This window comes from Anser anser (genome assembly GCF_964211835.1).
Source record: "Anser anser genome assembly, chromosome: 11".
Classification (NCBI taxonomy): domain Eukaryota; kingdom Metazoa; phylum Chordata; class Aves; order Anseriformes; family Anatidae; genus Anser; species Anser anser.
Window position 1 is genome coordinate 22,545,765 of NC_139732.1, and position 16,553 is coordinate 22,562,317.

The following is a 16,553-nucleotide window of genomic DNA, read 5'->3' on the forward strand; positions in this document are numbered from 1 at the left end:
AGAGGAATGCAGCCAGTGCTGGCCCTGCGGGCACAGTGGGACACCAGGGCCACCGCCAGTGGGGATGGGTTCCCCGAGCCCTGCTGCGGGGATGCTTCAGCCACAGTTTTGGGGCACAAAACCTTAATTTACGCCTTGCCCTTATCCCAGACACCGTCTATGGGGTGAGCTCGCCCCATGCCCTGCCGAGGCTCTGCCCCCACCGCGGTGCAGCGCGGCGCAGCAGTCGGCACCCACAGCTCTCCAGCAGCTCCTGCGTGCCGCCTGCTCCGCTTTCCCCAGCTTCACCACCTCCAAACGCCTCTGCCAGCGCGGGGTTTGTTTCTCCTGGCGCTCAGCACCGTCACAACTGCGAACCCCGGCCCTCGCCGTGCCCACGCTGCAGCTTTTAGGGTACACACATGAGCTTTTCCTTCGAAAAATGGCTCCTTTATGTGGCTGAAAGAGCGCGACTGTGATAAGGTAGCTAGCCCTGGCCTTGGTTATTTTATCTTGGCCAGGAGCCTTTGCAAATTTAAGCAGCGGCAAACAAGCTTTACAGTTGCAGCTTGAAGTGCATAAGTGGCACGTTGTTTTGCCAGCCGAAGCCCCGCATGCCGAAGGGCTCTGTTGGCTTTGGCCGGTGTGACGTCCCGCGTCACGCCGGGATTCGTTTCACTTCGCCGAGTGACAAAAACGTCCTCCTGCGTGCTGTCGCCTTCCTGCGAGGTCCTGCAGCATCCTCACGGAAGGGGTTGGGTCACCGCGAGCTGCGGGAGAACGTCGCTCGCTTTTTCTTGCAGAAAGAAAATTTCTCGTTTTCTCAGTTTCTCAAAAAATCTCATTTTCTGCCCTGATCTTCCCAGGGCAGGAACGACGAGGCTGTGCAGCACCGGGTAGAGCCCGGCGTGCATGGAAATGGGGCTGGGTAATTAACACAACTGCAATCAGCAGAACGCTAATGAGCTGCGGCTCGCCCCTATTTGCAGCCTGCCGCCCCCTCCCAAGCTCGGGGCAGTAACATGGCTTCGACCCCTGCAACATGAGGTTTGTGGACACTGAAGAGGCATTTTTAGCGGGGAAGGAGAAAAAAAAACCTTCACTTTCTTAAAAAGAGAATCTTTAAAAAGGGGAATTGCTTTTCTTTTTTTCCTTTTTTTTTTTCCTTTTTTTTTTCCCTTTTTTTTTCTTTAATATAACCCATGGCTGGGGCTAAAATTTAAAGGCTTTTTAAAAGCTGCTCTTGACATTTGCTTCATGCCTAATGCCCGCAGATCCTCTCTTATAAAATCAGCTGGTAAATTCTGGACTTATTTTTTAACACTCTCAGCTACTTAGCAGCACCTAAAATCCGGAGCAGGGATAATTTTTTGGCCGAGGGGAGCACTGCTGGGAAACAACCCCATCCTCCAGCAGGAGACGGTGATGGGCAGACATCAGAACTGCTGCTGGAGCCCAGCCCCGAGGGTCCGGGGTTGGTTTTTGGGGTGCCGAGGGGGGCCGCACCCACCACCTCGCCATCCCTCCGGCCTTGGCTGCCGGAGCCGGGACGTGGGGGCCCCTCTGGGGACACGGCTCCCAACTCGGCCGACAGCCCTTCCCGGTAATCCGTAGGTGGAGCTCTTCTGTCATCTTTTTCTGCTTATGTTGCTGGGAAGTCCCCAGAAATAGCCTCCCGGGGAGGAAAAAGTGCCTGGCTCAGCAGCTGGTGGTGAAGGTGTGATGTTCCCAGCACCCTCTGAAGCACCAAAAGCTTCGCCCCGGGGCTGCCGGCTGGGTTTCGCCGCTCCCTGCCCATCGCAGCACGAAGGGAAGGGGTCCCAGTCTCCCCCCGCCACACGCCCCCTCTGCCCCCCAGCACCACGCAGCACTGCTTATTCCCTGCCGTTTCTCTCTTCCTTTCTCCAGGTCTGGGCTGAAAGGATGTATCAGAGCCCCGCTGCCACCCGGGACCCCGCACCACCCCGTCCCCATCCCCGTGCCCGGCCCCGCAGGACCGTGCCATGACGGGCGGGCAGGAGCCGGCAGCAGGACGGGCAAGCGGGGCTGCGTAGCCCCCCTCCCCGGCTACCATGACCGGAGAGACCCAGCATGTCTACACCATCAGCGACGCTGAGGCCGGCCCCAAAGAGCAGGACAAGGACTTTGGCTTCGAAGGCTGCGGCGAGAAGGATGGCAGGGCGCTCGGCGGCGCCTCGCAGCCCTGCGCGCCCAGCGGGGGCGAGGGGACGTCCCCCTTCCCCGCCACCAAGGACAAGGAGCCCCACAGCCAGCGGGAAGCCGTGATCCGGCCGCAGCAGGCGGGCAAGATCGACTTCAAGTCCCTCCACAACAAGCCCAAGTTCGCGGGCGAGAGCGGCTGGGGCGGCATCAAGGGCAGCCCCCAGTCCCCCCCGGGGAAGGGCAGAGCCCGCGAGCGCAGCCGGCGGGCGGGGAAGGGCGAGCGGGGCCAGCACCAGCTCTACCGGCTCAGCATCGCCAGCGCCCGCCCCAGCCCCACCATCGGCATCGCCTACCCCCAGCAAAAAGTGACCCCCCCGAAGGCGCCCGAAGCCAGCCGGGCTCCCGCGGCCGGCAGCTACCGCTTCCACGTGCCCGGCATCCCCGAGGAGGAAGAGCTGAGCTTCGGCCGCTGCTTCCCCGAGGCCGCCGCCGGCCGTACCTCCGCCAACTATACCTCACCACCCGCCGGCCCCCCGCGCCCGCCCCACGGCCCCAAAGGGCAGCCCCCCACCGGCATCCCCCTCAAGAGCCCCGGCACCAATGGGCAGCTACATTACTTAGAGTTTCAGGCGAACGGGGCGACCTCGTGGCCCTCTCCGGAGAAGAGCTTCGCAGGTGCTAGCTACGGGGTCAAGCCCAGCTCTTTCCCCGAGGGCGGCAAGGCGGGCGGCCACGCTCTGGGCGCTTTGCCCTTCCAGTTCCCCTTCCAGCTGCTGCACGACTCGGGGAAGGAGCCGTACCGCGGCGATGCCGAGTACCTGGACGTGGCCCTCGCCGCCGGCCAGGCGGCTCACGGCGCCTTCGGCTTCCACGCGTCCCCCCGAGAGTGGCAGGAGGAGGCGCCGGGCATCGGCTCCTTCGAGGGCGCGTGCCCCCCGGGCCGGCTGTACGGCGTGCCCACCCCGCTCCTGGCCCCGCCGCCCGCCCCGCACCGCGGCCCTCTGCCGTGCTACAAGGGCAGGAGCGAGCATCCCGCCGACCCCAGCGGTGCTCTCTCGTCCTCTGGTGCTATCGACCAAAACCCAAGCACTTTCCAAGAAAACCAAGCTGTTTTTCCGTCTAGTTTACACTCGCCTAGTGTGCCAAAGCCAGTCGGTAAGGGGCAAGCCTCAGCCAAAGACAGTGTGCCCAGCCCGCGGCTGCTGCTCCCGAGCAGCCCTCTCAGAAGGAATATGCCACCAAACTCCCTCTCCCAAGTGCACTTTCAGAGCAAAGCCTATTGCAGCTCCCCCGCGGGCAGCGCGAGCGCAGGACCTGTGCCTTTCGAGACGAGCATTCCCACTACGGCGCCCACCCACCCCCGGCTCGTGCAAGCCTGGGAGGGCGCCGCGAAGGCGTTTTCTCCCACGGACCAGAACTCAGCACCTTATTCAAACCCTGTTGGAAGCCAGTTCTCATTCGAGTGCCAGCCTGGCCCCGAGCAGAGGCAGCACAGGCAGAAAAATGCCAGGATGCCTTGGCAGCAAATACACCTCGCTTCTGCGGTGCCCGGCCAGAACAGGATCGAGTTGTCGAGGCAGATGAGCAGCCAGAAGCTCCCTTTCCCCCTTGGCACGCCGGAGTGGCCGGGCAGCGGCAAAGCCCACAAAGGGCCCCCCCTAAGCAGCTCCCCAGGGTATCACGGCAAAAAGCTCCTGTCGGGAGAGAGCCTCGGGGTGCAGCGTGGGGACCCTGGCTTGACGGGCGCTTTTTCTTTCGAAAATGGCAAGGACCCGGCCTCTCCCGCCTGCGACTCGAGAAGCAAAGCCCTCTTCTACAGCATGGGCCAGGCAGGGCCGCCTCCTCCTCCCTCCAGGAGCTCGTCGGGCTCAGCGTTGGTCCTGCCGCCGTCAGCCTTGGTGGCCGCCTCGCCCTGCGAGTCCCCGCTGCCATCCCCTGTCCCCAACCCCACCTGCGGCAGCACCTGCTCCTCGCTCTCCCCCATGTCCAGCAGCCCGCTCAACCCCAGCTTCGAGGACGGCCAGCTGCCCGGGGCGCTCACCCCCTCGCCCTTCTTCCACCACCCCTGCCATCCCAAGGAGGGCGGCAAGACCTTCCACCCCTCCGAGGTGCTGACCTCGGGCTCGCTCCACTACCACCCCCAGGACTCCATCAAGCCCTTCCACTTCCCTCCCGACGCCCTGAAGGACGACCACCTCCTGAAATGCTCCCCGGAGAGCCCGTTCCACAAACCTGGCGCGGAGGTGGCCAAAAGCTGCCTGGATGGCTTGGACGGGGAGCCGCCGCCGCCGCCGCCGCCGTACGCGTCCCATCACCTGCTGGCCGGCTCGCTCAGCAGCGCCAGCCTGGACCAGCTGGACGTGCTGCTGACCTGCAAGCAGTGCGACCAGAACTACAGCAACCTGGCCTCCTTCCTGGAGCACCGCCAGTTCTGCGCATCCCACCCCGCGCCCCACGCCGAGGCCAAGGAAGCCCCCCGGGCAGCCGAGGGGAGGCGAGGGCTGCCCCCCGAGCCCCCCAAGCCCCCCGCCACCACCGGGGCCAGCCTGCCGCTGTCTCCAGACCCCCAGGCGCATTTGCTGGCGCTGAACAAGGGCGAGGAGTTTCTGCTGGATGGGGAAAGCAAGGGCGACGGCAAGGAGGACACTCTGAAGGGCGGCCTCTTCAACAGCCTCGCCGCCAGCTCCTTGCCTCTCACGGCCTCTGACCTGGACATTGACGACGCCAAGCTGGACAGCCTGATCACCGAAGCCCTCAACGGCCTGGGCTACCAGTCGGACAACCCAGAGATCGACAGCAGCTTCATAGACGTGTTTACCGACGAGGAGCTGACAGGCATGAAGGCCGCCGGCAGCGGGGCGTCCCACAAGGCGAAGGAAGGCCTGGCCTCGGAGAGCAAACCCAGGCACGCAGCGGCGGAGGAGAAGGAGGGTCACTGTTATGAGGACAGCCAGCCGGCGGGGGAGAGGGCGAAGAGACGAGCAGGAAAGCAGCACGGCCACAAGGGGAGGGCGGCACGGAGGCTGGTGGCCCGCGAGGCCGAGCGGACGGAGCCGGCAGCGGAGGAGAGGACGGCCAGGCTGCGGGTGGGCAGGAAGAACAGTGTCCCACCGGTGTCCTCCAGGTCAGCCTCCGGCCAAAAGCAGCCCAAGAAACTCAACCAGGAGCCTCAGACAAAAAGCGAGGCCGGGCCGGGCGCTGCCACCAAGAGCTCCAAGCCACCTCGGTTCTCCATGAAGGAGGGGAAGAAGCGGAAACCCCGGAGCGGGACGTGGAGCAAGGAGCTCATCCACAAGATCGTGCAGCAGAAGAACAAGCTCCACCAGCTGCACGCGAAGAGCAGCAAGCAGGCGCAGCTCCCCCTGCACAACGAGAGGCTGGAGACCCCCACCCAGGAGGGCCGGCTCCAGGAGTACGACTACGTCTCCGACTCGGAGGACGAAGGGGCAGCGTGCAGCAAGCTCCGCGGGAGGAGGAAGCGGGGGGCAGCGTTTATCGGGAGAGCCAAATACAGCTTCAGCAAGAAACGCCCGGGAAGAGGCGAGAGAGCCAAAGAGAAAGATCCAGCCTGGAGCTACAGCCGGAGAAGAGACCGTCAGAAAAGGGAGGCACCGGGGCACAGGAGGGCCGCCAGTCCGGAGGCTGCCAAGAAGGGGGATTGTGCCAGCAGAGCCCGCAGGAGGAGCAGCCAGTCGTCTACGGGCAGCAATCCCAGTGCGAGTGTGGCCACCGAGGCCGGTCCCACCGACCTGGTGGGAGAGAAGGCAGCCATGCCGGGGAGGAGGCGCTCGGGCAGCCCAGCACGGACACCGCGGGCTGCACTCGGCCATCCCGAGGACAGGAGCCTGAAGAAGAGCCAGAAAAGCAAGGAGGACTTCTCCCGGGGGACCCGACAGGTTGGCTCAGCCAAACCTTTGCTAGCAGGCCCCAGGTCCCATCCAAGTACTGAACCTGATGCTTCTGCTGGGGACGATGCAAAGGAGGAGCCACTACCGCCGAGCCAGGAGGGGCAGCTCCCCAGCACGGCCACCTCGGGCAGGAGCCCCATCAGGCTTCCCCATAAGAAGGAGGCAGAAGAGCCCAAAGGAGCAGCAAACCAGGCAGGAGAAGGCAGCCCAGAGGCTCAGGACTCGGTGGGGCTGATGGTGGTCGGCCAGAGGCAGCAGTTTGCCCCCTACACGGGTGACACAGTGAAGTACCACGTGGAAGAGCTGATGGCTCCATCCCGGAGCGAGCCCAGCCCCAGCAGCGCCACCGCTGCCTTCTCGGGAGCGGGCAGCAAGTACGGGAAGGTACAGGGGCTCACTGATGGTGGGAAGGGCTTTGCCACACCGGCTGCCCCGTTTGGGGGCGATGCGGTGGGGATGATGCTGGCTGCCAAGGCGCCCGATCCGTACGTCAGCAGTGACAACGCCTTTTTCGATCCCAAAGGCCTTCCCGCTCACTACGATGCCAACCTCTTCTCAAAGCCCCCAGCCTTGGGGCCCTCGCACATGGATGACATGTATTTGTGCCGGGAGGACATCAGCACCGGCTCCTTTGAGCAGAAGCACGCCAGCATCTCCCCCTACACCGCAGAAACCCCACAGACCAAGGTCTCCTCCCCTCTCAGCTTTGATTCCTCCTCGATTTTTGGAGAGCTTCCTGTGACCGAGTTCGATTCACCACTGTACGAGAGCGTGTCCGCCGGCAAGGACGGCTACGTGGCGGCGTTCGCCTGTCCCAGCAGTGCCCCCAGCAAGCCGCTGCCCTTTGAGCAGCCGTACCCGCCGTTCATGCCGGAGAAGGACTGGTCCCTGATGGAGGAGGTGGCTCCGATGCTGCCAGAAGACATGGCTCACTTCCACGGCCTGGCGGTGGACAAGCCACTCGCCAAGAAATTCCCCGAGGAGGCACCCGTGCCCCCTGCCCAGCTGTCTCTGCCGCTGCCGGACAGGATAACGGATTACAACGTGGCTTTTATGAACAACATGTCCGACGACGAGCTGGAGATCAAGCGGCTGGTGACGGAGCTGGAGAGCCAGCTGCAGACCAGCAAGCTGAGCGGAGAGGCTCCCGCCGCCCCGCCGAAGGGCGAGCATCACGCTGCTGCACCCCTGCGGGGACCGGCGGCCGAGCCCTTCCCACCCCTGCCTGCTGACCAGGGGACGGGCCACCAGAAGGGGCTGTTCATGGCAGATGACCTGGGCAGCTCGAGCCTCCTGGCCACCAAGGTCTGTGCCGGGGAGAGGCTGGGGGGTGAGAAGCCGGTGGTCGCAGGTGCCAGTGGTGGCTACGAGGGAGGCAGGGAGCCCTGGCACGGAGCCGCAGCGGCGTTTGGCTCGCTGGATGCTGGGATGTGCACGCCAGCCCCCTCGGATGGGTTTTGCCCCAAAGACAGCAGGGAGCAGCTGCAGGGAGTTGCAGTCACCGAGGGAAGTAGCCCCAGAAAGATGGAAAATGAGTCTTCCTCCAAAAGCCCACCCAATTCATGCACACCAGACACAGCTGAGGTGTCCATCTACACAGATCCCCCTGCAAAAAGCCCTCCTGCTGTCACCAATGCCAGGATGGTGGAGGCAACCGAAGCCAACAAGGACACCCTGCCATCCCTGCCATGCAAACACGGTGCAGAGAGCTTCCCTGTGCCAGGGAAACCAGGTGAGCGCTTTGGTGATGCCGCAGAGCTGGAGAAGTTCAACGCCCATCTTCCAAACCATAAACCTGAGCTCGGCTTCCAGCCTGGTCCGGCCGCAGCCATGGACCTCGCCTTTTCACCTCACGTCAAAGAGGTGCCGGATGCAGAAGAAAGACCCTTCGGCAAGTCCAAGGAACCCCAAACGGTGAAAAACGTCGTGGACTTCAAGGGGGATGGCGGTGGGTCGGCGTTACTGGAAGAAGCAGAGGAGAGGAAGAGCCCCACAGCCTTGCCGGCCCCCGGGCACGGCGACAAAGCCAGCAAGCACAAAGCTCTGCTCTTCCACATGCTGAGCCTGCCCAAGGAGAGCAGCTGCAGCTCCCAGAGGACGTCAGCCACCCAGGATGCCAACCCACTGCAGCAGCTCCAGCTCTTCGTGGCGCGGACGGTGAAGAGCAACGAAGAGGAGCTGTTGATGCCCTGCTTCCCCGTGCTGCTGGCCCCCGGCCACCCCCCTGCCGCCACCAAGGGCCAGCATGAGCAGAAAGAAGAGAGTGGTGATGGTGAAAGTCAGGTGTATCGCCCTGCCCCAGGGGAAGGGGATGTCCCCGTCGTGGGCAATGCAGAAAGCATCGCTGCCCCAGCTAAAGAGGCTGTGCCATTCCCCGGTGCCTGCAGGCAGCTGGAGCCCTTCAGTGCAATGGGCTCCTACGGCGCAAAACTATCCACGTTTGCTGGCCCGGAGCTGCAAAATAATGTGGCGGAGCTGCAGCACTTAGCAAATGAAGACGAGGAGCCAAATGACATTAATATCCGTGCAGATGGTGCTTCGCAAGAGCAAAATGACCTCTCGCCACTCAAAAACACAGCGGTGACCCCACCGCCAGGGCAAGGAAAGAAAGCTGATCAGCTCGTGGAAGAGCAGGAGCATAAAGATAAAAACAAAGCGGCCTTGGCATTTAAAACACATGAGCAATCCCATTTAAGCTGTGGTTTGATGGAGAAAGAAACGCTGGGCAGTGCAACATCAGCGGGGCTGGGAACAAACGAGGCTGAACGCAGAGCGTGGTGCCGGGGAGCTGACCGGGACGTGCAGGCACCAGGATCTGTGGGCACAGGCAGTGCCCCCGCCAGCCCCACCAGCACACTCAGTCCCTCCAACGAGCCCCACGTGCATCCCCGTTTGTTGCAGGACACAAAAGTAAATGCAAAGGTTCCCAGAGAAGGAAATGGTAAGAAAAAGTCCCTCAACGGCTGTCATTATGCAAGTGAATCTCTGGCCAGCCTGCCCTCGCCGATGGGTTTTTCTCACCCCAAATACTTGCAGAGTGGTGGGACCGAGGGAGGAGAATCCCCCAGCTTCAGCAGTCAGCTCGCGGAAGAGAATAAATTCAGCACGTCCCCGCTGAACGCCTCGAGCTCGTTCCTCGTGGCGAGATTTCCTCCTGAGGCCGATGGCAATCACACCCACCACCCCACCCTGAGCCCGACAGAGCAAGGGACGTGGAACAGGACCCCTGCTTTTCCTCCCCCCCTGCATCACTGTGGGGCCACACCGACAGAGGCAGGTGGGGACGGTCACCACCGCTCCCCCGAAGGTGTTTTGGGAAGCTACGGACAGCCTGAAAGAGAAGGGATGGCGAGAGCCTGCGCCCCGCTGCGCGCTGATGCCCTGGTGGGCTCTGCCGTGGAGATGGATGGTGCCCAGGAGCCATGCAGGAAGGATGGCTCGCCTCCCTGCTCGCCTTTCAGCCACAAAGGGGGTGGGAAAGAGGGACCCGAAAGCGCCGGTGCCGTGCTGCCAGGATCTCATTTTAGAGAAAACCAAGCGTGCGCCATCACCGACATGGTCATTAACTCCGTTCCTCCGGAAGCCCCAAATTACCCAACCCAACGCGCAACAGATCTTCTGCTGTTCACAGAAAGAGAGGTGAACCTAAATCAGGAGAAAAAGCTTGAGAACTGCTGTGATGATGGAAATAAGCATCGGAATGAAGCAGAGGCTTTGTCCAATGGTTTTGTTGTTCAGCAGGTGCCAGCTGCTGTCTGTAGAGGGCTTAAAAGGACGGGAGATCTTGGTCCTGCTGAATCAAATGGCCACCAGCCTTCAGAGGCAGCAGAGGTGAGAACTGGTGATCTTTCCGAAGCCACAGAGATCGGAGAAAAGAGTTTAAAAGGGGAGAAACCCAAGAGCCACAGGGCTGAGCACAGTGGAGAAGCTGTGAGTTGCGTGTTAAATAACATGGGCCAAGGAGAGGGCAACACACGTCACAGCACTCCAAGCCCTTCCCAAAACGAAATGCAGAAAGAAAAGAAGCCCAACGGGCTCCAGGTCACCTGCGACATTTGTTCAGCCTCCTTCCGCTCCAAGCCCGGCCTGACCCGGCACAAAGCAGTCAAGCACCAGGTGAAGCCCGGCAAGACTCCCAGGTCCACCTTGATTCCTGCGGATGAGACATCGAGGGCAGCCCAGAAGGTCTCCAGAAGGAGCCTGAAGGCTGTCAAAGAGAAAACCTGCAGCTCCCAGGTGCCACCCGCTGCTGAACAAGCGTCCAAGAAAATATGCACAGGCCTGGAGAAGGAGCCCAGCGCGCAGATGCAGGAGGTGGTGAGCAGAGTGCTCAGCGACCTCAGCGTGATATCCCTCGAGGTGTCCCAGGAGCTGCACCGCACGCGTGTTGCGCACAGGGAGGTGAAGGCCAAGGGGCAGCGCGCAGAGACGGGGGCAGGCGAGGCAGCAGCGGGGACGCCGGACCCAGGCAGGCAAGGCAGGAAGGGGGAGAAGGGCAGGAGAAGCCAAAGCAAAGATCCCGGAGGGGTAAACGGCAATTCCGAGAAGAAGCTGAACAGGAAAGTGAGGCGAAGGAAAGCAAAGGCATTTCCCAACAGACATGAGCCCGATGGTCCGCGCGAGCTGGGGAAGAATTCAGGTCCTGCCCCTGCTGCCCTCAGCCCCAGCCTGCCCACTGTCACGGAGGGCCTGCATGAGCCAGGCAGGTGCACTTCAACAGAGGAACAAAATAGACCCAACTCATCCCCTCCAAAAGCGAAGCAGTCCCCGTGCGCAGCCGAGCTCGCAGAGGACCCGGGCGACAGGATGGTGCCTTCAGAGGAGGTCAGCAAGGAGCCAGTAACGGGCACAGCTCCCTGTCCCGAGGGGGAGGAAGATCCAAGTGAAGCAGAAAGCACGCAGGCTTGCAGAGCGTGGGTTAGCGGGTTTGTGAAGCAAGTGGAGGAGGGACTGGGCGAGGTAGGCGAGGAGCAGCACTGCGGTGCCGATGGCGCGGAGGAGATGGAGGCTGAGACAGGAGGCAGTTCGGGAGGCAGCGGCGCTGGGAAATGGAGCGGTGCCCTAGGGGGTCTCACGTCACCTTCCCCAGGGGTACCACCGGTGGACACAAAGGATTTGGAAACCCCCCAAAAGGCTCCCACACATGGGGCTCTGCAGCCCCCGCCGGTGGCCAGCCCTGCTCCCACGGAGCCGAAGCGCTGGGCGAAGGCAGAGCTGCCGCCGAGCAGGGAGCACCACGGGGACAACGCGGCCACCTCTGACCTCCAGGGCTTGTTCGACGACGACCCCACGTTCTCCCAGCTGTTCCCCCGGGACGACCAGCTCATCCGGAGGAAGTGCACGCGGGTGTATGGGAAGCGCAGCAAGAAGCCCAAGCCTGTCACCGAGGTGAGCCTGCGGCCGGCGGGTGCCATCGACCTCTTCTCCATCCGACTGGCGTCCGACCTCAGCGACACCGGCTCCTTCTGTGTCACCAGGGAGGACCCCTGCGAGTACGAAACCATCTCCATCGACGACGCCCTGATGCTGAACATGTGTCACGGCAGCAAGGCGAAGAGCGGGGAAGCAGGTCCCGGCGGATCCACAAGCACGGCGCTGCGGTCGGACGGCGAGAAGGCCAGCCCTGGGAGAGACGTCACTGACCTGGAGGACAACGTGCTAACTTTCTTGTGCCAGAACAGCCACATGGACAACGGCCCCAGCTTGAGCATCTGGGCGGGCCTGGAGAAGGAGGGAGAGAGCCTGTCCGCTGAGGAGATGTTTGAGGCTTCGGTGGGCCTGGAGAATGAGCACTCGCTCGGAGAAACGAGCTCCGAGCCCCCCGACCTGGCGGAGGAGCCCTACGACGGCAAGAGCAGTGAGGATTCGGACTCCCCCGAATTCCACACGATCGACATCGAGATGCTGAACGCCAAGCTGAAAATGAGGGACGTGTGCTTCTTCGGTTCTTGCGAAGAGCTTCCCGGCAGCAGGGACGATGATGCTTCAAGCTTCAAGCCGAAGCCTGGGCAGCACAGCAAGCACGGCAGAAGCAAGCTAGAAGATGGGAAGCTGGGCAAAAACCGCGGCGACATCACCGCCAAGGCCAAGGACAAGCAGTACAAGTGCAAAGTCTGCTTCCAGTGGTTCCTGACGTTGGGGGAGCTGGACTTCCACAAGCTCACCCACAACCCCTCCCCGCCGCCCACCTGCTACATGTGCGTCCAGCGCAAGTTCAGCTCCCGGGAGCAGCTGAGGGACCACCTGAAGGAGAAGCACGCCAAGAACAAGGCGGGCCTGTGGGCCTGCGGGATGTGCCTGAAGGAGATTTCCGACGTCTGGATGTACAACGAGCACCTCCGCGAGCACGCCACCCAGTTCGCTCGCAAGGGGCAAGCGCAGAAGTCCGTGATGGGCCTGCCGGCCTGCTTCGGTGAGGACAACGACGCCGTCACCCAATTCCTCAACACCATCATGTGTCGGAAGCCTAGCAGGTCCTCCCGGCACGCCGAGCCCAGCAGCAAGCACACGCCTAGCAGGGAGAGCAGGAGCCCCAGGGAGCTGCCCCCGGAGCAGGAGGCCAAGGCAGTGAAAGAGCCCTCGGAGAGCAGCGTCAAGGTGAAGCCTCCTGCACCCAGCTCCTCCAAAGCATCTGCCAGTCCGTCTCCGGAGCATCCAGCAAAAAGCGAAGGCACCCCGAAATCTGTCCCCATGCACCCAGACTGCAAGGATCCTTCCAGGGACTGTCATCACTGCGGCAAGCAGTTTCCCAAGCCCTTCAAGCTGCAGCGGCACTTAGTGGTGCACAGTCTGCAGAAGATTTACCTGTGCCACAAGTGCCCGATGTTCTACCAGGAGACCAAAGAGCTTCGAAACCACCTCAGCCAGGAGCACGGGATAGTGGAGGAGCAGGAGATCAAGCACACCACGCTGTACGCCTGCGAGCTCTGTGCGGACGTCATGCACGTTATCAAGAAGTCCTTCATCTGCAGCATGTGCAACTACACCTTCTCCAAGAAGGAGCAGTACGACCGGCACATGGAGAAGCACCTTGCGGGCAGCAACAGGACTTTCAAATTCAGAGGGGTCATGAGGCCCGGCGCTGCCTCCAGGGAGGGCAGGGAGAAGGTGAGGGAGGACGGCGTGCCGCCGAGCAAGAAGAGGAAGGTTGCTCCCCACGGCACCTCGCCGGTCCGCCTGGCCCACGCTGGTGACCTGCAGCTGGTGGAGGCTGCGAGCCCCAGCCTCCAGCCTCCTTCTGACCCCTTCCCTGTAGCACCCCGGGACCCGGCGGCACCTCTGCCCCAACCCCCCGTGAAAACCGAAGACCTGGTGGGTGACTTCTCCGACCTCCTGGCGGAGATGGAGAAATCCCAGTTTGACACCCTGCCGCCTCCACCCTGCCTCTCCCCGTCTTTGCCGCAGGCTGCGGCCAGCGGTGCCGAGCTGGGCCACATCGCTGCCCTCTCCATCGAGGAGCTGGAGAAAGGAGCGTTTGATGGGAAACCACTTCCTTTCCTGGACTCGCCCGGGTTTAGCATGGACCTTGCTGGGTTAGCGTGCAACCAAGCCCCAGACCAAAAGCTGTCTCCTCCACACCTCACCGAGAAGCGCGGCTATGCCGATGCCCATAAAAGAACAAGCGTAAGCAACAAAGACGAATATACGGCGGGGGGGTTGGAAAACCCTGATGCAGCCACCGATGCTGTGGATGGGATCCCATTTCTCCAGCTTGCCAAGAAGGTCTCGGAGCTTCCTGCCCAAGGGGCAGAGGCTCCACCAGCCAAGGAGACCCACAGGACGCAGTGGGGCACCCCCAGTGCCAGCGAGGCCTCTTCTTGGGAAGGCGCATCCAAAGCCACTTCTCCGGAGGCTGCCCACCAGCCCCTGCCCCTGAAGGACAAGACAGCATCCCCTGCACTGAACAGGGCTGCCAAAGATTCAGCCCCGCAGAAGAAAACCACGGGGAACCAGTCTGGTGGTGAGGCTGCTCCCGAGGAGGGCCAGCAAGGTGGTGCGGTGAAGGACAAATCGGTGCCTGATGCCGGCACCAAGGAGAGCAGCGCTGGCACCAGGGACCACGGTGGCAACCCAAGCAGATCCTCCGGCCACCAGCTCCGAGGAGATTCTGCTGGCCACGCGGGCAAGCTTCACCCCAAGAGGAGGAAAGAGCACAAGTCCCTGAGCCACCGGGGCAGCGCCGGCTCCCGGGAGAACATGGAGGGAGACGGGAAGAAGAAGAAAGGCCGGGCGCCGGGCCCGGGCAGGAGCGAGAGCAGCGGCGAGCTGAAGCGCGCCGACTGGAGCATCGCCGAAACTCCTGCCCTGTCCCCGGGGAGGAGGGATGCTCACGGCAACAGGCTGCTGCCCAGGCCCAAGATGGGCACCCAGCTGAAGAAGGTGGTCCTGGACGCTTGCAACCAGAAGAAGGGGGAGCTGCGGCACGCCAACGGCGACGTGCGGCGCAGGAAGGCCATTCTGGGCAAGAGCCTGCACCAGGTGCTGGCCAAGGGCACGGCGCCGGCCCTGCGCGGCTCCTTGCACGGCCCGCGCCCCGCGCGCGGCACCAAGCCCGCCGGCTCGGCCAGCTACCGCACCGCCGAGTCCCAGAACAACCTGCTCAGCCAACTCTTCGGGCAGAAATTAACCAGCTTTAAGATTCCTTTGAGAAGAGAGACTTCAGAGTAATTTATGGAAGTGACTTACAGTGATCCGCAGCTGCTTTCACGGGGTTTGCAAGGGGAAAATTATCAAAGCATTAAATTCGTTTGTGTAGCGTGATTTTTCTGTCTAGCTTAAATGAACTTGCACTGCAGCCTCTGTGAAATAGTTTGCTTTGTGTCTACTAATCTACTTTAATTCACCTGATTTATCATGCAAATGCTAGAACTTTGATGTTGCTGATGATTTTCATGAACTGAAATTGTAATCGCTTTGGGCAGACTGAATTGTCAAGAGCAAATGCTTTATTGCAGAAGTGCTGAGGTTATAAGGATACTTGCAAATCTCAGACCCTTTTGAGACTGTGTCTGTGTTATCTTTGTACAAAGTACTTGAAGAGATGAACTTCATTCCGTAGACGTCTTATTCATAAGGTGCAGTACACTGTAGAAAGCAAATTTTTTTTTTTTTGAAGATTTTGCACAAATAATCCCGTACAATTCATTTAATTGGGAGCTGGCCTGAGAGATGATACAATTAAAAAAAATAATAATAAAAATTAAATTAAGCATCAAGTGTCCCATATTTTGACAGCCATCCCTAAGAATTTGTTTCTACGTCGTCAGGAGAATACCGAAGCAGCCGGCGGGCTGTCCGAGCGCTGCCGCCGTCGCTGCCGTCCTTTGACCACTGTAGGTGATGTGCACGGAGGAGAGCTGCCACCGCTAGCAAACTGCACCTTGACACTTGTGACAAACTCTTGTTTTTTAGTTGTTTTTTTTTTTTTTGGGGGGGGGGTGTTTTTTGTTGTTTTTGTTTGTGTGGGGCTGTTTATTTTTTATTTTTTTTTTGCGCAACGACAAAACTGTGCCAACTTACCGCACCGCAACGGTACTGTCCGAGTGCCCTCAACGGTATAACTTCTAAAACTATCTTACTGTATTGAGTTAGTGGCTATATAGGTATCCGCTTTTTACTATGCAGTTACTGGTGCTATTCTTATTTTGTAATGTGAATACAGACTTCCTTGATCGAAAAAAAAATAAATAAATAAAATAAATAAATAAAAGGGAACCGTTAGGAAGTAGCCGTTACCTGTAAGAGAAAACAAAGCAGGAAAATCAAAGGTTAGGGAAAATCCTGTATGCTGGTACTCCGTAGTGTCGCGAAGGTTACGTCACGCTGGACAAGCACGTTATACAACCGAACTTCTGAACCGGAAAGTAATCTCAGGTGCAAACGAGGACATGGAAGATAACTAAATACTATTGAAATACTCCCAAGTCAAGGAGGTGAAGTAATGCACTGATGTGATATGAACAGTCAGAGTACTTTGCGTCTGTCCTGCAATTTTTTTTGTTTTTTGTTTCAGATTTAAAAGGAAAAAAAAAAAAAAGAGGCTTTATTCTGTTAATATGTACCTTTACGATTCTTTGTATTGTATAAAAATATTGTAGGTAATTTACCTTGGGTGCAATGTGTTATGTCAAAAGTTTTTATTTTGATATTTTGTCAGAGAAGCAGAGAGAGAGCAGGAAACGCCGTTTTATGATGTTGTATGTGTGCTTTTAAAGTGCCTCTTTAATATTGTTAAATAAAGTATGAGATGAAAATATGGGGTGGTACTGTAAAATCATACATGATTAATCTTTTCAAATATATTCCAATATTTTCACAGAAATTCCCTGTCTTGTGTGGCGTTTCTGGGCTCCTTCTCCCCGGCTGTGCCGACGCAGCCTGACCCCGGCCCCGCGGCCCTGCTCTTGGCCCCTTTCCTGGCCCGACCACGATGCTGCCAGCGCAGCAGGCGGACGCTTTGCACATTTTTGTGGTGTCCCCTGGGAACAGGAGGGCTTGGTGCCC

The 16,553-nt window shown here is 60.1% G+C and overlaps 1 protein-coding gene across 10 annotated transcripts in view; it reads left to right on the forward strand.

Moving 5' to 3' along the window:
- The window catches only part of ZNF469 (zinc finger protein 469), a 230,424-nt gene extending 214,119 nt beyond the window's left edge, over positions 1 to 16,305 (forward strand). For all 10 annotated transcript variants that reach the window (XM_083851752.1, XM_083851753.1, XM_083851750.1 and 7 more), the window contains one exon: positions 1,888 to 16,305. In XM_083851752.1, coding sequence (XP_083707878.1) covers positions 2,052 to 14,717 — 12,666 coding nt within the window. In that variant the 5' untranslated portion in view covers positions 1,888 to 2,051 and the 3' untranslated portion in view covers positions 14,718 to 16,305. The remainder of the gene's footprint in view (positions 1 to 1,887) is intronic.
- Positions 16,306 to 16,553: the final 248 nt, after the last annotated feature.